The sequence below is a fragment of the Parambassis ranga genome, chromosome 7 (genome assembly GCF_900634625.1).
Source record: "Parambassis ranga chromosome 7, fParRan2.1, whole genome shotgun sequence".
NCBI classification, from domain to species: domain Eukaryota; kingdom Metazoa; phylum Chordata; class Actinopteri; family Ambassidae; genus Parambassis; species Parambassis ranga.
In genome coordinates, this window is record NC_041028.1 from 12,913,627 (window position 1) to 12,937,802 (window position 24,176).

General features: G+C 42.2%; 1 protein-coding gene across 2 annotated transcripts; it reads left to right on the forward strand.

The window, feature by feature from the left end:
* Positions 1-615: 615 nt before the first annotated feature.
* spen (spen family transcriptional repressor) lies at positions 616-24,176 on the forward strand. Of its 2 annotated transcripts, none has more exons than XM_028408843.1 (15): positions 616-1,000; positions 3,253-3,573; positions 9,215-9,829; positions 11,615-11,772; positions 11,888-12,088; positions 12,176-12,327; positions 12,426-12,551; positions 12,644-12,757; positions 12,847-12,960; positions 13,043-13,143; positions 13,228-21,037; positions 21,148-21,492; positions 21,573-21,767; positions 21,953-22,111; positions 22,222-24,176. In XM_028408843.1, exons 1-15 carry the CDS (start codon positions 918-920, stop codon positions 22,351-22,353), a joined length of 10,626 nt encoding a protein of 3,541 aa, XP_028264644.1. In that variant the 5' UTR covers positions 616-917; the 3' UTR covers positions 22,354-24,176. The 2 variants fall into 2 exon arrangements, with proteins under 2 accessions (XP_028264644.1, XP_028264645.1); XM_028408844.1 differs by lacking the exon at positions 616-1,000 and adding an exon at positions 1,326-1,342.

Below are 24,176 nucleotides of genomic sequence, written 5' to 3' on the forward strand. Positions count from 1 at the left end.
GCATTCAGAGTCGCCTACAACTGTCCTTTAGTTTCCTGTTTCCTGCATGCAAGTTTCCGGTTTATGTGTCAAAATCGTCTACAAAGCCTGATCTTAGATGAATGTCTTTAACTAATGTTGTTTTAGCCTACTGATAAACCAATTACATTCTGCAGAGACATACAGCAGTTAATGGTGAATTAGCATTGTTGAACCAAGTATGGTTCTAAATTTCTCTTCAGGTTAGAGCCTATCTACACAGTTCCCTTTTTCTTTGGTGACAAATAACAAACAATAAACCTTGAGGGAGAAATCCTGCAGTTGTTTTGAGGCTGATGTGTTTGTGTACTTTTGAACATACAGTAGCCTTATTATAATAATAAAACATTTTAAAGCATCCCAAACTCGGGTTCTGCTGCTTTGACTGTATGCAAAGCGCCTCACCTTGCCATCCTAAACTGGTACTGATGGAATCCTCCTGCTCAGATGTCAAAGCACCACCGTTCAACCAGGGGTTTTCTCGCGCATGCGCAGCAGTGGAAGACTATCTCATCGGGGAGAAAAAAGAAGTTCACACACAAAGCCACGCCTGCGCGGTGTGCCTCTCATTACAAGCGAAGTTGCTGCATCTTTTTAGGAAGCTACATGCTTTCTTTCGACACCCAAAGGTCGCATGGTGTCAGGGACGCGCCTAGTCACGGGAACAGAGCAGAGCGCGTTCATGTGCTGCAAGATCGCGCTTTAACAGTGAAGAGTATCAAACAGCGTGCGGGGATCCAGCCTAATGGTTTACATTGGGTCACAACGACCAGTCAATGATTTGCGCCAAGTATCTGTCTTCTTGCCCGGCGTTAATTTTGCAGACGTTTTGTATTTTGCACGGAGAGAAACTGACATAGCAAACTCATCTGTATGATCGGGCAGCAGGAGCACACAGTATGGTCCGGGAAACCAGACATTTATGGGTGGGAAATTTACCCGAAAATGTACGAGAGGAGAAAATTATTGAGCACTTCAAGCGGTGAGTAAAAAAAACACAAATGATGTGTGAGTGTTCATGGAAGGACGAGTGCACAGGCAGCATCTCTCTGTTGTGTCACATTTTAGTGAAGTCGGGATGAAGCAGGAGGTTCCCCTGTAGCAAAGTCCCATTTGGCAACTGTGCTGTCAGCTCTCCATGAGCAGCAGCAGCAGCAGCAGCATCGTGCTGCAGTTGAGCGGAGATTGAGAAGAAAACGACTCAGCCAGCGGACATATGGTTTGGCCATTTTGACACCTCGTTGTCTCGGTGATAACTTCACTTGAGGACGCGTGCTGTCCTCTCCGGTTTGACTTTAAAGCAGCCGTACCTTTCCCCCACCAGGTGACCATAAAGAAGCACATCGTTGTGCAGGGCAGACGGTTTCAGTCAGTGTAAACAAACTTCAGCCTACATCTGTGGCAGACCCCATCACCGTGTGCTTCCAGTCAGACCTGAAGCACACACTGTGTCCGTGTACCAGAGTGCACCGTGGCTCATTTTTTTTGTAATCTCAAAGCTGACGCGACATCACGCCGCCGTCCACGCTGCAACGCTGTTGCAAACTGGCGGTGCTATGAGTTCACTGATGTGCACCATTGTAGCACTGTGTGTTTACTTTGTGCACAGAAAATGGTTGTCTCCGCCACCGCCGCCGCTGACTCTCACAGCCCGCAGTGTGATCTGATTTACGGGGAAATCAGACATGTTTTAATTCATCCTCCGCTTCTCTACTGTTTATGTGCGCAGATCAGTCCCATATTTCTGGGCACTTATTAGCTCTTTGTTGTCTTCCTGTGACTGAAAGAAATGTAGATATGATTTTATGTGTGTGTCTGTGCGTGCGTGTGTGTGTGTGTGTGTGTGGGGTTGTCTGCGCGCTCTCGCCTCTCCCTTCTCGGCTGTCAAGGAAATAGCAGCCCGCTTCTCGGTCCATCTGTGCTGGAAACCAGACCACTGAAAACATCAGTCTACCTATATGAGCAACGTTGCGTTTTTTTACTGTGTAGGCGTCGCCATATCAGAAGAAAGGTGCCAAATTACCATTAATCCAGTTAAAACCAGGGAAAAGCACGTTTCCCCCACAGCGTGCATGTATAAAAAACATATATTTATGGTATGAATTTGATACCTTTCGCTCTCTGGGTGGATTTATTCACATTTATTTACGGTAGATTGATGCACCGACTGATCTTCACTAACGTGGTTCGCGTCTGACTCATGCAGCCTTGCAGAACGCACAATAATGAGCTACATTTTATTTACATAATCCCGTGCCATGATGCGCGTAATGTTTTTTTGTTTGTTTTGTTTTTGGATGAGGTTGGGGTGGATGGTGAGTGTCAGCTGTATGAGAGGTGGAAGCGGTGCAGGCGAGTCCTTTTTTGTTGGAGCACTCAGCTCAGCTCCAGCAGTAACCTAGAGGTAGCCAGAGCATGCAGGTGCATGACAGCCCCAATGTGTGATAGAAGTCATTGAAGATGGGGGACGGCAGAATGAGTAAGCAGTGTGAACAGCTTTTCTAAAATGGCGTCAGGGGCTGTTCAGTGTTGGGAACTGCCATGCCAATAAATTTATGGGCACCCCAGCAAACACACTCCCAAAAGACTCCTTTTTTCTTCACTCTGTGTGTGCGTGTGCGTGGAGGGAGGAGGGAGCTATGATGATGGCAGGTTTTGTAATCCTACACCGGGCTTGTAAATTTTGTGTAATAGGCTTCCCATCAGTCCTTTGGACCATCATCTTAATGATCACTTTTTATCATGTACAGGCTTATTATGAAAACAATCTTAATATTTGTCCTCATATCCAACCATTAAATTGTTATTTTACAGGATAAGGCAAAAAAACAAAATGCAAAAATCATTATTTTCATCCATCAGACGATACTGCATCCCTTCATACACTGCTCATTGGTGCACTTTCCTATAGTGTGTGGTTATAAACTCACCTTCCTCCCAGAGAACATGCTAATGCTAGAAAATATATGCATTTATTAACATTCACTGTGCCAAGATTTCAACTCTGGTTGCTGGGTTACGGTTGCCTTGTTAGAAAGTACATCAGAACAGAAAGTAAGAGTAAAAAAAACACCTTACCTCCCACCCTAACACACACACAAACTGATACAGTTGATTTCAGTGTTATGCAGTTAAAAAATATCACCATGTGGGACGTTATTGTTTTCATTAAGGGCCTGTTTTATAATGCAGCATGTGTGCAGCTGGTGATCTGTTCCTTTGTTTCTGCCTAAGGTATGGACGGGTGGAGAGTGTCAAGGTCCTGCCCAAGCGGGGTTCAGAAGGTGGAGTCGCAGCCTTTGTGGATTTTGTGGACATTAAAAGTGCTCAGAAGGCTCACAATGCAATCAACAAGATGGGGGACAGAGACCTGCGCACTGATTACAATGAACCGGGTACAATACCTAGTGCAGCAAGGGGGCTGGACGATAGTCTGTCCTTAGGCTCTCGTGGCCGAGATGTATCAGGGTTCACAAGGGCGACAGGGGGGGCCGTGTATGGGCCCCCTTCGTCGCTTCACAGCAGAGATGGACGCTATGAACGCAGACTAGACGGGTAAGTGGACAAAGTTTCTCTGAAGGCAGGGGGAACCGTGGTTTCTGGTAAACACCTTACCTCCAAGCATCTTTGCACCATCTGTTCATTTACTTGTATGGGGGTTAAAAGGGAGAAAAGAGAGGTCACGCTCAAGAATTAAATTCATTAGTGATCCCCTCTAAGGTCCTCAGAGTGTGGCCAGCGCGCCTGGATTCATACTTAAAGGTAGACCCTGAGATATCCAAAAAGTGAGAGCATGTTTGTACACAAGAGTATCTATAACTAGTCAGTGGTCTAAATGGCTTTTGTGAGCTTAAACATCTCTGTGAGGTGGATGTATCATTTGCGGAAAAAACGGGGCAAAGATTGGATATCGTAAAAAATTCCCAGGATTATTGGAGAGAGAGAGAGGGAGAGAGAAAGAGAGAGAAAAAGAGAGAGTGGTCCAGCAGCCATCTCTGGGATTTCCCTAATCTGGAGTTACGTACCCTGCTCGCTGGATTAATGTTACCCATTTTTTTCTCATGTAACCAAACAGCCAACAACACATATTATATGTATACGACACCATTGTTTTGGATTAGTCTAATTGGGTTCTCGGTAATCGTGCGAACCTCACGGAGGTGTTCTCTGGAGTCCCGTGGATAACCTGCGCAGGATATTTACCTCCAACTGTTGGATTAACACCTAAAGGATATGCTATCATGCTAAAGGTATGGCTTGTTTTCTTGGTTCTTTATTTTTTTTTCATTTTTTTGTTGTTTTATTTTCGGAATAAATCAGGGCATTACAAATTGAGTGCTGGGAGACCTCTACTGGTGATCCAACTCAGTAGAGACAGCAAGAACAAGTGAGCAAATGACTTTCCCCCCCTGGCTTATTTTTTTTTTTTGCGGAGATTATTTTTACTTTGCTACAAATTAGACTTGCAGACTTGCTATGGACTACACTTGGATCATACAAATCAAAGAAGAGTGCTGGAAATTGTGACTGGAAAGTTGCACCAACCTTGCTATCAGGAGATAAACAACCTCATGTCTGTGGATTACCTTCTTCTGACTGTGGAACTATAACTGAACCTTGGATACAGTTGAATTCCAGAACTGAGCTGCATCTGTAAACTGTGTCCCATTGACTCAGGCTTGGACAGCATTTAGAAGATGACAGACAGACAACAGACATGATCATCCAGAACTGTTAATGCATAATCTTCACCCTCGGATTGAATGCGGTGCTACTATGAACATGGATTACTGTCAGATTTCACTAGGAGTTTGACTGCTGTATTGCCCGGTGTGACCAAAGCAGAACATGCAAGTCTTCAGATGAGAAGATTCAAGTCCTAATTCTTCACTTTCATCAGTTTGGACATAATCCTGGATATCATGTGTTTATTTTACTGGACTCGTGTGCAACAGTTTTTTTCCTCCCACGTGTTTTGGATGGATATATGAACTGTGACACTTTCCAGCATACAAAACATCCCTAACTTGGATCTGTTTGTTGTCATGTCAACTAAACCAGACTCTCCAGCTCATCCATGCACAAGAGGTCCCTGAGGATTACGTTTTTTAACCTGAACAATTTTGCTTCTTCTTTTTTCCTTCCTTCACTCAACATTTTTGCCCTTTTTTTGCTCACAAAGTTCAATCTCCCTAAATTGTATTTGGAATTATAGGTCAAGTTACCACTCTCTCAAAAGGTTGGTATGTCCTGCCCTGTGTATTATAGCTGTCCTCTCTAACCCCCTAGTTTGAACCCTTGTCTCTCTCCATTTTCCCCACTAACCAGAGTAGCCGGCACATAGACTGTTATTACTGCCTGTATTTCTATGCAGAACTTTGAACCTTGTATTGTTTTCCTTTCTCTTCCTTTTACCTGACCCTACCTCCAGCTCCTGTCCACTGCTCTCCTTGTTTATTAGCACCATATTGAAGCTCTTATTTATGAATATATAAATCCTTTTTTAATATATAAAACTATTTCCATATGAAAAGGATTGAGCTGTGGAATCTTTGTCATGTGCAGTAAAATGCGGGGGTGAGATTCTCAAGAGGCTGAGATACAACTGTAAAAATAAGGGGTAAAAAAACTTGGATTTTACTAAAACCGTTTCACTGAGTAGTTGATTTACAAAAATAATATATTATATATTAAGGAGCATCTTATATTCCCTGCAGTGACAGCATTTCAGTTGTCTTTGTTTTCTTTTTGTAGAGCAATAATAGAACATGAATCATTTAGAACCTGTCATTAGATGAAAAGTTAATTTATACTATATACTCTTAATATCATTTTGTAGCTTTTAAGTCGATTTTCATTTATTACAGATTTAGACTGCAGCAGTGGCCCCTTTAATTCTAGTTTTGATGATATGTTTAACAGTGAGGTTGTATGGAGCTGCTTCGTGATAGCACAGGTCTCAGTTTGATGAATTACATCATTTTTGATCCATTTACTTTATTACCAAAAGCAAACACTACTCTCATTTAGCTGGTTTATTTCCAGATTCTTTTTTAGGAGATTACTGTATGACCTAATATAATCAAATAATATATGATTTCATTAGAATTTTTCAAACCTTCAAGATTTGTGTATTGTGTAGGATGACAGATTTAATCTGTTAGTTTAACCATTAACTACTGAATAGATAGGCATGTATTGCTCCCATATGACTAAGCCTCCACAGAAGAAGCCTTTTTGTCATGCTGCCGGAATGCATCCTTATTATTATGCTGTTCACGTCGTCTCAAAACAGTTGATGTGCTTAGCATGCACCGGAGTAGACTAATAATCAAACACTGATGGAAATTCAGCTGAAAAAAGTCTAACTGAATTATTTTTAAGCTTTATGAATAATGTAGAAGCTGATTTGTGTAAAGTGAAATTGAAGTAAAATTGAAGGGTATCTATTGAGCAGTGAGCCTGCGCCACCAAATTAGCATTTTCGAGAGCATCTAGGGGTCAAGGTAATCCATCAATTTCACAGCAGATGTCGTTGTGCCATAGATGTTATTCATGAATCCAGCACACAGATGATTAAATCAAATAAACTGAAACAGAATCCGCCCATGTCCCGCTGTACTTTTTATGTATAGTGCAGTGAAATACAGACATAGTGCTAGCCTTATTGACCAATTTAGCCTCAGCATCCAGTACAGTATGTACATCTCATGCTGCTTTTTGTTCTGGAGCTGTAGCAGAAAAGATGTCTTAGGGTCACATTTGTGTCAAATGCTTCACACTAATGATTTGGCCTCATTATAGAGAGCAGAGAACCGGGTTTATGTTTTCGTTACAGAAGGTTAGACTTTCACTATTTTTAAGATGGCTGTAAATGTGCGAGTGTGAATATGTGTGACATTTTTTTGTCATGTGTAAAGGTCAGGTTGGAGATTTTCAGAAACTCATCTTATACATCATTTAACAAATTACCTCTAAGGATGTCACACAGCAGTGGTTATCTAGACGCCTGTTTCCTATATCTACTGAGAAATGGCAGCAGCCATGTGTAGCTCTGTCTTTGTCGAGTGACCACTGAGATACAGGCAGCTCATTTGTTTCTATTCAACCAATGCATGAGCATCATTATAAAACTGGTTTTGCCCAGGCTTTATGTCATAAATGCAACAAGCCAGAAAAAATACAGGCAAACAAGAATTTCATTGTTTATGTATAAAATCATTCACTTAACTCAAACCATCAACATTGGATATGTCAACTGTAAACATTTGTGGCAGATTGAAAAACATGAAAACATTAGGAAAGTAGCTAAAGGTTGTTACTACCTTCTTGTTAATGAGAAACCATTTTATTTTTGTACTTCTTTGTTTGCAGCTCATCATATATTGGATTACCTGACACATCTCTGATGGCCAAAACCATCAGACTCATAGTTGATATTATGATTATCACAGTAAAAGGAGATAGAACATCTAATTCTATTATATAATATTGCATTTATTTTATGGGCAAAAGCACCCAAGGAGACCTCACAAGTGATAACACCAGAAATTATATTGTATAGAAGATACCTTGGTTGCATGGTGATGTTGGATCCAATAGGTTATGAAGCAGGATATTGGAAAATAGGCAGAGAGCTGCTGTTTTGGATGTGCTGAGGGAGATGAGGCAACGGCTCATGACCTCATAGGTTGGGGGGTGGCGGGAGTGGACAGGAGGTGTAGCGAGGAAGATAGATGATAATAGATGAAAGACCGGTAAGATGCACCATCTTGACATACAGTAATGAGAAGCTAGTGTGGCTGGGGGAAGAAGTGATTAGCTGGCCAGTTGAATTCTTGTTGGGTTTGTTTTTGTATTTTTGAAGAAAACATTTTTTATATATTTTAAATAGGAGAACGCAGCTCTTTCTTGCCCTCAATTGAAACCTGACATCGGACATTAGAGGAAGTTCAAAAATAATGTCATATATATTTAGAAATATATATATTACATCTATATAGTCATTTAAAAGTATGTAGAAGACATTTTCTGCTATAATCCAGAACTTCTCCGGATCCCTTAACCTCTCCTAAAGAGAACCTCCGAAGCTCTTTCTTTACACTCTTGTTACTACAAAGAATAAAATCGTTTATGATTTAAAGCACCAGTGTAATGAGGCTTTGGAACTGTTTTATTAAAGCATGTTCTTTTTTTTGTTGGAGCATCATGACCAATTTGCTGAGTTTAATTTGATCTGAATTCAAACAGTGGTAATTGCTGTCCTGTCTCGCTCATTATGGCGAGTTTGGTAATATGACTGCTGTAACGACACAGCAGTTGCATTACCAAATTAAATTCTGATTGCTTCTTTCAGAAAGGGGATGCTCAGGTCTGATCAGAGCATCCTTATTACCACCGTTTCTAATGTGCATCTTCACAAAACAGTGTCTTTTGTTTTCCAGAAGAACAAGAGATGTCTAGTTGTGTAACAACAATTGGCCTTGTAATAAGTCACCTACAGACACCTTTAACAAAGCCTTTCAGATGATAAAAAGTATCAGTACGGAGCTTTTGTTATAGCTGCTACACAGACTCAGAATGACTTGACAATTCATAAAGACAGTTACTTTGCTTTTTGCAAGTTTATGTTGTGTTGTGCAGTGAAGCTTCAAAATAAAGTGCAGAGTTCTGCTGCTGTTATCCAGTGAATGTATCTTGTTTGATCAAAGTCTTGAGAGATGTTGATTGTATTTTATTGCGGTTAATACATGTTGCAGTAGGATGTAAATGTTTCCTGGAGGCCTGTGCTGGGAAACTGTTAAATAAACCCCCCCTTGCATACAAAGAAATCTGTTTGAAACAGCTTAAAGCTTTTGCTAACACCTCAAAGTTGACCTGCATGAAAGACAGTTACCTAACAGCATTTTGGTACTTGAACAGTGGCAGATGCAATTTTAACATTTTGACCCGATGCTCAGTGATTTTCACCTCTATAAATCCGCTTGTAGTTCAGTCTGTAAAAGAACCCTCCTTTTAGATGCCAACAACCTTCTCAAACCTTCTTGATACTTTGCCCCGTCTTTTCCATGTGTCTAATTATGACAAACCCACCAAACAGAGACACCTGTTAATTTTATTTGTCTGATGCTAGCAGCTAACTTGGATCTCTGAGGTGTGATTGTATTCTAACTTGCTCTCTCCTCCTGTTTGTCAGGACTGCTGAAAGTCGGGAACGGGCATATGATCACGGTGCCTATGGACATCATGAGCGTCCTGGTAGCAGCTTTGACCGCCAGCGACACTATGAAACAGACTATTACCGTGATGCTAGAGAGAGGACTCTAAGCACAGCTGGAAGCGGGTCTGGTACCTCCAGCGGAAGCGGTACAACAGTGTCATCGGGAGTCAGTGGAACTATAGTCAGCGCTGTTGCTGGGAGCACAGGAACAAGTGGATCAGCAGGGGCTGCGACTGGAGGTAGTGCAGGGTCTGCGTCCAGCGGGGTTGGCTTCTACCGCTCCCACAGCAGGAGCCCCTGCCGCTTCGAGACACCGGAGCCTCGCTATGAGTCCCGTGCAAGGGAGCCCTTTACTTTGGCCAGTGTGGTTCACAGGGACCTATACCGTGAGGACAGAGGCCGTCGTGGGGAACGGTCGTACCGCCACAGTCGTAGCCGGTCTCCACACTCAACACATTCTCGAAATCCATCACCTCAGAGACTGGTGAGTCAGGCTGCCCGGCCTGCACGCTCTCACAGTGGTTCAGGCTCCCGCAGCCGCTCCTCCAGTTCAGACTCAGTCAGCAGTACCAGCAGCAGTACGAGTGGCAGGTGAGTCAAGCTGTCAATATTTCTACCCTAATGGCTGTTACTCTTTGTGCATCCCAGCTTCGGGTTGGCTGGATCCATACATACACTGGCTCCATTGTATCATACACCACACTTTAACACAACACCAGTTTTTCAACAAGCCCAGACTTGTGCAAGATGTGTGCATTGAATTTGTGTCATTGATTTGCAGACAGTACTCTCAAGAACAGTTTGTTGCTCAACACAGGAACTGGAACTTGAAATATTAACCATTTCAAGCTGTTATATCAGCTATTTCTTTATCAGAGAAGAGACATTTGATGTATTAAACAATTGAATAATACATTATTTAATATACCCACTAAATATGTTTACACTGCCTGTGTTGTGTTTTTATACTTTTTAGTATAATAATTAGTGAATATTAAAAGGTTGTTGAGTTTGCTGGTAGGAGTCAAAGTCTGGAAACTTTGGCAACCTTTGGTGCTTGTTTACAGCTGTAATGACACACTTTTTTTCATGTTGATCTGAATTCCATTATCACTGTGTGCATGCTCCATACTAAGTTGACATCCAGCAAAATTAGAGCAAGTTGCACAACTCATCATGTATTGGTGGATGTGTGTGGTTTCTTTATATGCATTTATTGATAGTAATACACCACCATAAATGCTTCGACCACCATCTCCATGAAATATGTTTAGAAAAATGTCTATGGTGCCATTATGGTCTTAATGGCCTAATACCATGACCATATAATTCAGAAGCTATCCCGGGACTGTAATGAAAGATTTGTTTGCAGCACCAGATTTGAAAACACTGTCAGTGAATTAAGCCTGCTTTAAATATGAGTGCTATTGTAGATATTTGTATTATTTATGATTTTTCAAAAATAAAAGTATAAGGTGAAAATAAAAACATGTGCACACATATACTAGACATAAAATAATAATAAAAAAAAATATTCAGAGGCTTTAGTTGCATCACGTTGGACAGAGCAGAGTCCACAGCTTTGAACAACACGCAGCGACACATGTGGTTTGATGAGGAAGTGCTATGGGGGGTGGGGGGATTTCAGGAGACGGCTGCTATATTTTTCTCACTGCCTACCTCTGTGTATGGGTAAATGGCTCCCCCCCTCCGTGAGATCCAGTTGGAACTGGAAATTTCTGGCCAGTGCTGGCTGCCTGCCCACTCCCACAGGCCAGGCTCCGTCAGCAGCACTTCCGGGAGTGTCTGAGCACAGGAGGAGAAAGTGAGAAGGAAACAAACAGCAGAGGGCCTAGAAAGCTGAGACAGACATGGGAATCGTTTGAGAAAAAAGGTGCTTGAGGCAGGCACCCGTGTGTGCAGCCATCTTTTTGCACTGATAACAGATTCATAAATGCTAAACCAGGATAATGGTGGTGTATTTTTCCTCCACATTACATTTTTTGGACAGTATTGACCTCATGTAAGAGGTTTTATGCAAAGAAGTCACATTTATATTGAAATATAGAAACAAATGTTTCTATACAAATTTTCCATGTATACATTCTTGTTTATTTAAAAAATGGTGTATAATTAAATCTATAGGTAATCTATCCATCCTTCTTAACCTGGAGAGTAAACAAACATATTCACGAAACAATGAAGCAACCATTGCTGATTATGTTATTTAAGATTTAAAAGAAAAGGTAATTTATATTTTTTTGTTTGCTAAAGTACTCAAGATTTTATTGAGTCCTGACTAAATTCCGAAGACACAAAATGAATAAAAAAATGTGTTTCTTCAACATCTAAGTCTATGTTTCTGTTTTGCTCCAGTGATTCCAGCAGTAGCTCCAGCGATAACTCTCCAGCACGCTCAGTGCAGTCAGCTGCTGTCCCTGCACCCTCAGCTCTTCCTTTATCCTCCCTTGACAAGGATGAACCACGTAAAAGCTTTGGCATCAAGGTCCAAAATCTTCCTGTGCGCTCTACAGGTTTGCTTCAAATATCTATGAAATATGCACTAAACATTACTTTAAAACATTACCACTAAGTTTTATTTTCAGTCGTTGTTTTAATAAAGAATGCATTTGATTTCTTGACGCACAGATACAAGCCTCAAGGATGGTTTGTTCCATGAATTTAAAAAACATGGGAAGGTCACATCTGTTCAAATTCACGGTGCCTCAGAGGAACGCTACGGCCTTGTCTTTTTCCGCCAGCAAGAAGACCAAGAGAAAGCACTTGGAGCCTCGAAGGGGAAGCTTTTTTTTGGCATGCAGATTGACGTCACAGCTTGGAATGGCCCCGGTAAGTTCTGATCTCCCCCTGTATTCCAAAAACAAAAAAGATCAGGAATATTGACAAATCAACAACATTTTGTACTGCACTTTCCAGAGACAGAAAGTGAGAACGAGTTTCGGCCCTTAGATGAGAGGATTGATGAGTTTCATCCAAAGGCCACTCGGACGTTATTCATCGGAAATCTGGAAAAGACCACCACTTACCATGACCTGCTCAACATCTTTCAGCGCTTTGGAGAGATTGTGGTAGGTTAATTTATGGTGATAAGTTATTATACAGTGCTGTGGTCTATGATGTAAACTATGATACTGAGAATATATTTTTGTTTTCATTGTTCTGAAAGGATATTGACATAAAGAAAGTGAATGGAGCTCCACAGTATGCCTTTTTACAATACTGCGACATTGCCAGTGTCTGTAAGGCCATAAAGAAGATGGATGGCGAGTATCTTGGAAACAATAGACTAAAGGTGAGAATTATGTTGATTTAGTGGTAACTCTTTGCACCACTGTCACATCCTTGTCTTCAGCATTATCTGTGTATGAATTTCTTCTTTTTCAGCTGGGCTTTGGGAAGAGTATGCCTACAACATGTGTTTGGCTAGACGGATTAGCTTCAAACACAACAGAGCAGTTTCTTACTCGTCATTTCTGCCGCTATGGCCACGTTGTCAAGGTAAGCCTATTAAATGTTGCTCCTTCTTGGTTATCTCTTCCTTGCCTTGCGGATCTGTGGGACTCTATTTTTTTCTCTTTGGTCTGCAGGTCGTTTTCGACAGGATGAAGGGGATGGCCCTCATTTTGTATAACAACATTGAATACGCACAAGCTGCTGTCAAAGACACAAAAGGATGGAAGATAGGGGGCAGTAAAATCAAGGCAAGTCAACAATAGTTTTGGTCTGAATTGGCTTTCTTGATTCTTGGTAGACTAACAGAACAGTCTTCTTTCTATTCTTCAGGTGGATTTTGCAAATCAGGAAAGTCAGATGGCTTTCTATCGATCAATGCAGGCATCTGGACAGGATATCCGGGACTTTTATGACATTCTTTCTGAAAGGAGGTTTGTGATGTTTTCTTATGATGTAGTAATTTACATCTCTACTGTCGAATATTAAAACTAAAGTCATTTTCTGTTTCTTGGCAGGGATGATCGACGAACCCAATATGAGTTTCAAGCAGAAAGACAATATTATGAAAATGTTCGAACACCAGGAACCTATACTGATGATCCACGTCGCAAATACCCAGCGAGAAGTAGGGAGTTCTACTCTGAATGGGACCCATATCAGGGAGATTACTACGATGCACAATACTTTGAAGACCCACGGGAATATCGGGAATACAGAGCTGACCCCTATGAGCAGGATATTCGCAAATACAGCTACTTGCAACGGGAACGTGAAAGAGAGAGAGAACGCTTTGAAACAGACCGTGGACGTGATCATGGGAGGAGGACCATTGAACGGAGCCAAAGCCCATCCCACATCCCCGCTCGCCGTCCTGCTAGCCCCACTGCATCTCCTTCACTCTCTGAGAGGATACCAAGTGATTCAGATCGGCGCATTTGTTGCCGATCGTCTGAAAGAAGTGGTAGCTGCAGTTCAATCTCTCCACCAAGATTTGAAAAACTTGAAAAGGTGCGGTCTGAACGGTATAATAAAACAGAAAAACTTGAAAAGGACAGAGCTTTTGAAATTGAAAGAGGCGGTTTGGTTGAAAAGGAAAAAAGAACTGGGCGAAAAGATCGTGGTGACAAGGACAAAAGTGAGAAACAGAGGCTTAAGAAGCTTAAAGTAAATTCACCTATCATTCAAGCATCTGAGACTGAACCTGAACTTGAAAGAGATCTTAGCCCTGAGTCCGTTCTTAGAAGCAAGGCCAGCAAAATCCCAAAGGAAAGCTCAAGCAAAGGAAGGCTAGACCTTCTGCCTTGTGTTGTGCAGTTAACACGTGTCAAAGAAAAGGAGGGGAAACTGATTGGTCATGCTATCCAAGAAAAACAAATACCGAGAGGTGGGAGTGACAGTCCCAGATTGGCATCCCCTTCAGCTGACCAGAGGAGTCCTCCATTTCGCACTGATTCATCAAAAAGTGACATCTCTAAGCATGGAAAGGCACCCAGAGACAAAAATATGCACAGTTTGGTGGAGATTACTGACAAGGATGGTAAAATCAAATCCAAAAAACATGGCAAATCTGACATTGGATTTGACAGTGGCATTTCTGTGGATATTGACCGTTTAGCTGCAAGGAAAAGGCGTTTTGAAGACTCTGGGAAAGCTGAACGTCAAAAGAGAGCCAGTGAAGATGACCTTAGTAAACCTGGACTTTATAAACTGTGGAACAATGCTAAAGACACAGATTTTGATAAGAACGTTATAATAAGAGGGTTGCATAAAAAGGAGCACCACAAGGATAAATGTGTCAGAGTGGTTTCAGTTAACAGCCCTAAAGATGGACACTGTGAAAGCAACTCAGCAGGTCTCCCTCTGGAGCATCACTCACAGCCAGGGGAGCTGCCTGAAGATTCTTCAGATCAATTAGACTCTCTTTACCTTAAAATGGATCTAGAGGGCCCAAAAAATGAAAACCGTTCTAGTCTCCCAAAGATGTCAGATGACAGCACCCTTGATTTGGATGAAACAAAAGACCAACAGAAACACATTTTCTTTGAAAATGAAGGAAGAGGGAGATGCAGGGACTCGGATGATGGAAATGAACACTTTGTGCACATTAACCAGACCAATATTTCCTCCAAACAAATTGAACAGAGTCGGTGGCTCCGGTCCAAAATAGGGGATCCTGATAAGACTCTCAAGTTTAACAACCCACCAAACAATGATGAGACTGGAGATTTTGAAAAGAATTATATAGCCGATGAAGTTGGAAAATCAATTCAAGATACAGCCAGTGATGATTTCTCCACCTGTAAACGAAAGAAATTGGAGAATTTTGACTTTGAAACGCTCAAAGTAAAAAGAGAACGCAGCTTTGCAAGTTCACAGAAGTTGAATGAAGACACTTACAGAATACCATCTTCAACAGGAGCTGGTCAGTTTTCTGAAAACGAGGAAGATGAAACTGCCCAGATATCACTGTCAGTTACAAATAAAGAAAGAAAATCCTCTCCAGCAGATGATAAATTTTCACACACAGAAACATTGAAAAACAGTTTGGGTTTGTCAGGCAGACATTTTCAGTCTTCTGAAACTGAGCCTCCAAAGCTCAAAACATCCTTGCTTAGTTGTGAAGAGGACTTGACACAACACTGGGAACGAAGGATCAAGTCTGATTCACTAAGAATGGAAATGACGTTTCCAAGTGAAGTTACAAAGCGAGAGAACATCCGCAACCGCCTTGGCCAGGATTTGGAACCTGGTGAGGTGCAGTCTGATTCAGATGACGAGGGAGAAACCAAACATATTTCTCCCAAGTCCAGCAGTTCCTTGTCCTATATCCTCCGGGATCGTGATGAAAGGATGACTGATCTGAAGCTTTCAGGTTCTTTGGAAAAGAATAAGTTTTATTCATTTGCTTTGGACAAAACTATAACTCCTGATACAAAAGCCCTCCTAGAAAGGGCCAAAACATTATATTCTTCGAGAGAAGACAATTGGTCCTTTCTTCCTTCACGTTTTCCAGTCTCCCACAGCTGTTCTGATAAGGACAAGGTGGAGCTTGCACCTCGACCCATTCCTTCTTGGTACATGAAAAAGAAGAAGATTCGCACAGACTCTGATGAGAAGCTACACAGTAAAAAAGAGGAACTTAAACCACAAGACCAAGAGCGTCAGGAATTGTTTGCCTCACGATTTCTGCACAGCTCAATCTTTGAACAGGATTCCCGGCGCTTGCAACATCTTGAACGTAAAGACCAAGATTTAGAAACTGGAAGTGGAAGACCTTTTACAAAGCCAGGTGCTACTGAGGCACAGACCGAATCTGGGGGAGGTGACGTCCAACAAGAGCCCATTGTACTTTTCCATAGTCGGTTTTTGGAACTTCAACAGCAAAAAGACAAAGACCACCTCCTACCAGACAATGAGAATGATTCAGCTGTGGTGGAGGATAAAAGGGATGAAGATCAAACATCTGATCATGTGATGTTTGATAAGGAGTCTGAGCCAGTAATAAAGGCTGTTGACAAATTGGCCAGTCCTCCAGTAACTTTGGCGGTTTCACCAATTGTTCCTTCTCCTAAAGAAATGTCTCCACCAGAAAAGAAGGAAGTTTTAACCCCATTGTCAGATCCTCCTCTGTCATTTGTCAATGAAGAAAAAGTGGAACCAGTTCAAGACGTTTCCCCATCTCATTCTCTTCCTATAGAGGACTTTAAACCTGTTGCTCCCAAATTAACCATAACTCCTCCACCTGTGCTATCTGAACCAGAGAATGAAACTGAAACAAAACCAGAGGTCATTAATCCCAAAGTGAAATTTGGTGAGAGTTTGCCAGTGGAACATAATCCTGTTGTGGAAGAAAAACCTCCTACTCCAGGGGGTTCCCTAAGCAGTTTTGAAAGAGAGAGTGCAGAATTTTCTCACTCTGACTTTTCTAAGACTGAAGAAAAATCTGAAATTAAGACAGAACCTGAAATAGAACATCAGGAAACAAAACAGTTGGAAGAAACTGAGAAAACAGAGACCGATAGTGAGGCATGTATGCCAGAGCTAGAGGCTGAAATAAAACCATTACCAAACCGCAGACAATCCAAGAGCAAAAGGGCAAAACCCCTGTCAGCATTACGTGCTGCACAACCTCCACAAATTGTTGCCTCTGAAAAACCTGCAACACGAAAGAGTGAAAGGATTGACAGAGAGAAACTGAAAAGGGCCTCGTCACCACGAGCAGAAGCACCAAAAATAACATGTGAATCTAAAACTACATCCAAGTCACCAATACATGCATCAGATTCTGAACAAAACCTTGAGTCAAGTTTGATCCATGGAAGAACACGTCGAAGGAATGTAAGGTCAGTCTATGCCACTCTGCATGAAGATGACCAAGCTGGCAAAGAAGTGGTTGAGCCTGCACGCTGCATGCGCAAGCGCGGTGCAGATAAAGAGCCAATACAGCAAGATGTTCAAGTTTCTACCAATACTAGGCGAGGGCGCCCACCTAAGAGAGGAGTCAAAAGAGGTGAAGATGTATCGCCAGTAAAAGGGGATCCGAAGAAAATAACAGAAGAAGACACAGAGGTCAAAGAGGCCTCAAGTACTATAGAGGTTGTGAAAGCCTCTGAGGGATGGCGTTCACCACGCACCCAGAAGCTGCAACAAACTCCTCTAACATCACCCACAACAATTAACAAGAAAGCAAGTAGAATAGACAAACCATCTGGTAGCACGACAGTGCTACCCGAACAAGCTAATATAGCAAGTCATGAAGAGACAGAGCTTAAGCCTAAAGCTGATTGCGAATTTTTTGGCAAGCTGTCAGAAAGAGTGGAAAATGTGAGCCCACCAGGGCACAGAAAAGAAAAAGATCCTGAAGGAAAGAAATCTGCTGATGGAGACAGTGAAAAGGACACAAGCTCCTCTGAGAGGAAACAACCTGAAAAGTGTAATAAAATGAAAACACCTAGGTTGAAGCGAAATGCTAAGCAGGTCTTGGAAGACAAATCACACAGTTTAAAAAATCTCGAGATCAGAGTAAGTGTTGATGATGTCAAAGGTTTACTTCGTTCAGAGGATGATGAGCCTGAGACTTTAGAAGTTGCTACTATTACAACAACCAGGACAGTAATACAAGAGAATGAGGGAACAATTCTAAGCTTTCCAAAAGAACCCAAAGAGCTTGGTGCAGAGGAAAAAGAAGACACGCCATCAGAACCTGAACTTCCTGCTGATCCAGCTGCTGCACTGTTAGCACGGCAGATGGAACTAGAACAAGCAGTAGAAAATATTGCCAAACTGACAGTTGAGCAACCTCCTCGACCATATAAGGAACCAACTTCAGTACAACCTAATATATTGCCTCCTGTCATAGTGGAATCAGAGGGCGAGGTTGAAGTGGAGAAGAGAGCTAACCCTGCAAGTGAAACTGAACTTGCAGCTGCTATTGATTCCATTACAGCTGAAGAGACATGTGGAGATACAGATGGGTTCACAACTACGCCAACCTACACTGCTCTTATTCCTACTCCTGAATCCTTAATATCCTCATCTTCCTCTTCCAATGAGATTATGGAGCCTGAAACGCACATGGTGATTAACAATATTCTGGCAGGAGACCTTGATGATGGTCCTCTGACACCAAGCCCAAAAGGACCAGTGGAATGTAAGGCAGCTGAAGATGCCATTCTACCTGAGACACCCAAGAAGACAGGTAAAGTTAGAGCCAAAACACCGAAAAAGCCAAGAGGTCGTAGGGGTGCAGCTAACAAGAGAGGTGATACTGCTGAAGAGGCTTCGCAATCTGAGCCCTCACCCGTCAAGTTACCAGAGTCAATCCCAGAAGATCCAGAAACTATTAATTCAAAAGCAGTTACTGTTACAGCGGGGGCAGCTGCAGCAGCTTCTGTAGTCACTGCTGTTGCAACTTGTAGGCGTGATGTAACAAGTGCCATAACTGTAGACACACCCAAAGAGGCAGAGCAGCCTGAAGTTGAACAACCTGTACCCAAGGAGTCTGCGTTTCATTCAGGCACGAGCAACATCTCCAGTTGTAAAACACATCCCAAAGCAGCAGAGCCATGTTCTCCCACTTTCACCCCTGCTCGCCCACAACCTGTATCTCAGTTTAGTGTCCCCCTGCTGCGGCCTGCCAAAATGCCACTTTCACCTGAGTGGCCTCAGAGGTCTGAGGAAAGCAGAATCTATGTTGCTCCTTCTTGCCATGTCACAGTAGTGACGCCTTCTGCACCAGCATCAACTCCACTTGGAACTCCCTCAACAAATCCCCCGATGCCCCCAGACACCAAGGCCTCAGATATTGACCCAAGTTCCAGCACATTAAGAAAAATACTTATGGAACCTAAATATGTGTCTGCATCAAACAGCAATTCTATACCTACCACTATGGTGACATCTGTGCTGACAGATGCTTCACGGATATCAGAAAATCAAAATCCCTCTGATACAATAGGTTCAAGACAGTCACATCTGGAAGATAGGCCACCATTGCCGCCCCAGTCTGTACACCATAAACCATCTCCACTGACAGAATCCCAACAGAACTGTGGAGAGAAGACCCAGCATACAGTTATTTCTCCAGCTACCTCAGTTATAAGTCGAATTCCAATGCCTTATGATACAGAAGAAACTCCACGAATTTCTCTGAGCAACCGAAGCACCGGCCTGTCTATTCCCAAGCAAAAATTCAGATCCAACTCTAATGAAAATAGTCGCTGCCAGGGTATGGATATAGTAGAAGATGGGGCTAGAGGACGCTCTGTTGTGGAGACCACTCCCTACAATACAGGTTCCGGTCCAGGTCTAAGAGTTAATACATCAGAGGGTGTTGTTGTTCTGAGTTATTCAGGTCAGAAAACCGAAGGACCTCACAGGATGAGAGCCAAAATTAGTCAAATTCCTCAAGCTAGTGCTGGTGACATAGAGTTTCAACAGTCTGTGTCCAAATCTCAGATAAAGCAAGACCCACTCATAACTTCATCTCATTCACCTACCCCAAAAGCAGCCCCAGCACCTTCAGTTTATGGGCATTCGGGGGTCCTTTTGACCGGGCAGTCCTATAACTCTCAACCTGTAATTTCCAGTACAAAACAGGAGAATCTTGGTTGTGACAAATCGGATGCTCCATATCACACATCATCCCAAGGTGGTGTGGTAAAGATGTTTCAACAGCCAGTTAGTTCTCCTCAAGTCTTGATGTACAATCAAGCTGTTATACAGCAGCAGCATGGCAAGAGAGGCCTGGGGAGTGAACAACTACCAAAGAAGATGGACACTGGTAAATCTGTTCATCAGTCTAATCTTAGCCCAGTCATGAGTCCACACCACCCGTCACTATCAGGAGCCCGTGTGAGCCCCAGCCCTGGCATTGCAAATGATCGGTCAGCTCTGCACCTCAAGCAGGAGCCACAGTCTCCACGAACTGCTGTTCACTCTCCTTCACCCTTTGCCAAAGCCTGCCCTCCAAGCAGTTCTCCTATTGCAACCTCTGTTGTCCTGGGTCATGGCATTCCACCAATGTCTTCTTACCATTCTAGTATACATCACTCACACTCAGAACAGTCCTCTGTTATAATTCAGCCGCACAGTGTCACTCAGTCAATGGCTCATGAAGCCAGAATGAACACCCCACCAATGTCTGGAATAAACTACAGTAGGCGAGCTGACTCCCTGTCGTCTGGTCATCCAGGACCTACGCAACGCTCCAACACACCACAGCCAAATGTAATTCGAGACATGGTACTACAGACTCATTCCAGTCCCCAAGGGTCAGTGTCAGGTGGTGGCGGGAACAGTGTAAGTGATGAGGAGCCCAGACATTTTAACCAAACTCTTAGTAGACCTTCGGTTGCCCAACTCCAGTCAGATGTAGTGATGATTCACAGTGACCACAGAGGGCTCCACCCAAGCATACGAATGGAGCAGTACAGAGACATGCACCAGCGCATCCTCATGCACCAGCAGCTTGGAGAGCAAGCTGTTGTTGAAGTAAGACAGTCACGCAACTCAGACACTGGATTAACATCTTCAAGCAACATCACTGGGCCTTCAAAGAGTCCTATTCTGGGAAAGAGCATTGATCTATCAGCAAAGGAGTCCCTCAAACCACTAGAGGGAAAACTGATACATCCACCCTCCAATGAAAGCAGAATCCGAGGGGTCCATGCATCTAGTCCTGTAATGGTGTCTCCTCACCCTCATGGGGTTCAACTGATGCATCCAGGAGGAGCAGGCTCCTTTCCAGTGTATCGGGATATGCGGGGCTTCCCATCCCAGTATGCAGGACATAATCTGACAAGCCAAGGCATTGCATCGTCACAGGTAACTCAAATATCATAGTTTATTTTGATCAGATTACATATGCAGAGTTGTTTTCAGGTCCCTGTTTATGTACAATATATATTGATCTTTTTGCGTGTCTTCCTAATCAGGTCCCTCCAGACTCAGATCTGGGTAACAGGGGTAAAATATCTCAGTCACATGGGGGAGGAAGTGATTCTAAGCCTGAGAGCTCCCATCTTCGCCATGCTACCTCTTCAGACCTCTCACACATTTCCCGTATAGCTGGGGATACAGTCTCACCCTCCTACCAATCTCCCATGATGTCCCCTATGGGTCCTACTCACAAGCCAGATCTATCTCTACAGAAGGGTCCTCCAGCCTTCCTTCCCACATCTCAGCCAGCAGTTCCACCGTCAGTTTCATTACAGCAGCGGCCTGATGCTAAGCTGGAACATTCAGGACACCGTTCCATTGACATGGTGCAGCTTTTGACGGTAGGATTACTGCCTTAATAGCAGTATCATCACACAGGGAGTTTATTTTCAAGACGTTTTGTGTTCTTTTCTTTGTGCAGAAATATCCTATTGTATGGCAAGGCCTTCTGGCACTGAAAAATGACCAGGCTGCTGTCCAGTTGCACTTTGTTTCTGGCAACACCATTTTGGCGCAACGCTCCCTGCCACCCCCAGAAGGAGGTCCTCTCCTTCGTATTGTCCAGAGGATGAGGCTTGAAGCCTCCCAATTAGACAGTGTGGCACGAAGAATGACTGTGAGTATTTGCTAAAGAAGTACTGCTGAAGAACAGGTTCTGACAAGGCTAACATGCTGATATGGAAAGCATGCTTTGACCCTTACAACCAGTTAAATGATGAACTACTTAGTTATTAATGAAATGATCTTGTTCTCAGGTTGCGTTCTTTATCTATGATTAAAATGCTTTATTCTATATGGCAGGTGGAAAATGACTACTGTTTGCTACTGGCTCTACCCTGTGGTCGAGACCAAGAGGATGTCCTCGGTCAAACCCAAGCCTTGAAAAGTGGCTTCATCACCTACCTGCAAGCAAAACAGGCAGCTGGCATTATCAATGTGCCCAACCCTGGCTCTAATCAGGTTTGTAGCCATTTAAGCGGTTTCTATTTTGTCATTTTTATTCTTAAAATTTTTACCCATATTCCATAATAATATGTGTCCTTGTATGATTTTTATCTCTGGATACACAGCCAGCTTATGTGGTGCAGATTTTCCCACCGTGCGAATTCTCTGAGAGCCACCTCTCGCGCCTGGCACCGGACCTTCTCAACAGCATCTCCAGCATTTCCCCTCACCTCATGATTGTTATTGCTTCTGTTTAATTACCTCCATCTTTTTTTCCCAAAACAAAGCCAACACCAGCCCTTTTGGACTCGTCCAGTTTGTAAACTGGAATTGCCTCATATTTTTATGAGTTTGACTTTTTTTTAAAAGAAAAACAATCTACTTTAGCATTAGCTCACCTTTTCTCCTTCACTTCACCAAGTCCTTAAGTCACCCAGTGATGTTAAATTCCAAAAATGTTTACTTTTATGAAGAGGATATGAAGGGTCGATTGAGGAATTTCGATGATCATTTCCAATTGCTCATATTATTTTTGCCATTTTTGGAGGTGTTGTGCATAGCCTTTTCTAATTCATAGAGTTCGTACAGCTATGGATTGAGACCTTCCTATGGGATATTTTTTACCTTCATAAAAGTGATTGTGATTTTTTTTTTTTTTTTTAAAGACGATGTGAGAAGTCATTGCACTATGTCAAGAAAAAATTGTGAACTCTGTACAGATTTGACTATAAAATGATACATGTTAATGGAATTACTCTTGTGATCAGTCATGCTCATGCAAAAGAAATCCATTACCTGGAAAGTGATCAAGAATCAATCATTCTGCTTTTTGCTCCTTCACCATCAGCAGATTTTTACTTTTCCGGACTCAGCTCTTCATCCTGCAGTGTTCCCTGCCCCAGGAACGCGTGAGGGGACGTCAAGAGTTGTACAGTTTACACTCAATGCCTCAATAGGGGACTATATAAAAAATATTTAATTTGTTTATTTTTGTTTGCATCTTCTTTAAGCCTAAGGGTATTGTGGACAATTGTCAAACTGTAAATATTATAAATATTTAAAGACTGAAGAGATGTGGAGAGACCAAGTGAATTATTTTACAAGACGCATCATCAAATCTTTCTTTTCTTTCTTCTTGGGCAGGGGTAACAATGGGGAACAGTGGGAAGGATCTGTACAGGATCCACAAGTGATGTTTGCAAAAAGAAAAAAAAAATTAAAATTGATTCTGTGCCAAACTTTTGCAAATGCTCAACACGCAATGTATCTAAAACTGCATTTGATCAGAACCTATTTTCATATGTGACTTTGTATTTTGTCATTTGGAGGACAGACTTGATTTTTTTTTGTATTGTTCTTCATTTCTGTTACTATATTGTTTTTGCATTCATTCTTAAGAAACCATTGTACTGTAGCTGTTGTATTCTGTTCTTGTTTTCATTCTACCCTATGTGGTCCTGTACTGCCCCCTGCTGTCTGAAAATCATTCTCATACACATTGAGGACTCAATCCAGAGCTCATCATTTCATGACAGATGTACTCTAGCATGCTTTATTTTTTAATCTTTAAAGGGTAAAGTAGGATCATAAAGGTAAAGAATGTGACTTAAACTTGACATCATGCCGCTAATGGATGTGTTAATCATCTGTCTCCTTTCCTCGACTGTCTCCCTGAGCCACGCTGTAAATACTAATGTCCTTAATCTGTGCTCTTGTGTATTTTCCCCCACTTTATAATTGTCTTTCTTCAGGGTCTTTATTTTTGTTTTGTGCAACAAAACAAAGCAGTCTGAAAGAGACGGGAGATGAGGCGTGTGAAACCGATGCTGAAAGTAAAACCATGCTTGTCAGTTTTGTGGTGTAAATATTTCTATGGCTGCAAGCTGAATACTCTCATGGTTATGTTGAAGGCACTTATAATTTTTGATAAACAAACAAGAAGAAAAATAGACAAAAAACAATCTTAAAACGGTGATTAATATGAAAACTGTCTTTTGATCAATCTTCATTTTGAGTGTATTTTGCTGTTCCTCCATGAGGACATTTTAAACTGTAAAATAAATGGTTGTTTAACTTACTT

Bases quoted from the DNA above. Each gene is read 5' to 3' on its own strand.
- spen (XM_028408843.1), top strand. From the start codon at position 918: ATGGTCCGGGAAACCAGACATTTATGGGTGGGAAATTTACCCGAAAAT. The intron at 9,830-11,614 runs GTGAGTCAAGCT...GTTTTGCTCCAG, and splicing joins AGCAGCAGTACGAGTGGCAG to TGATTCCAGCAGTAGCTCCA. The intron at 13,144-13,227 runs GTTTGTGATGTT...GTTTCTTGGCAG, and splicing joins GACATTCTTTCTGAAAGGAG to GGATGATCGACGAACCCAAT.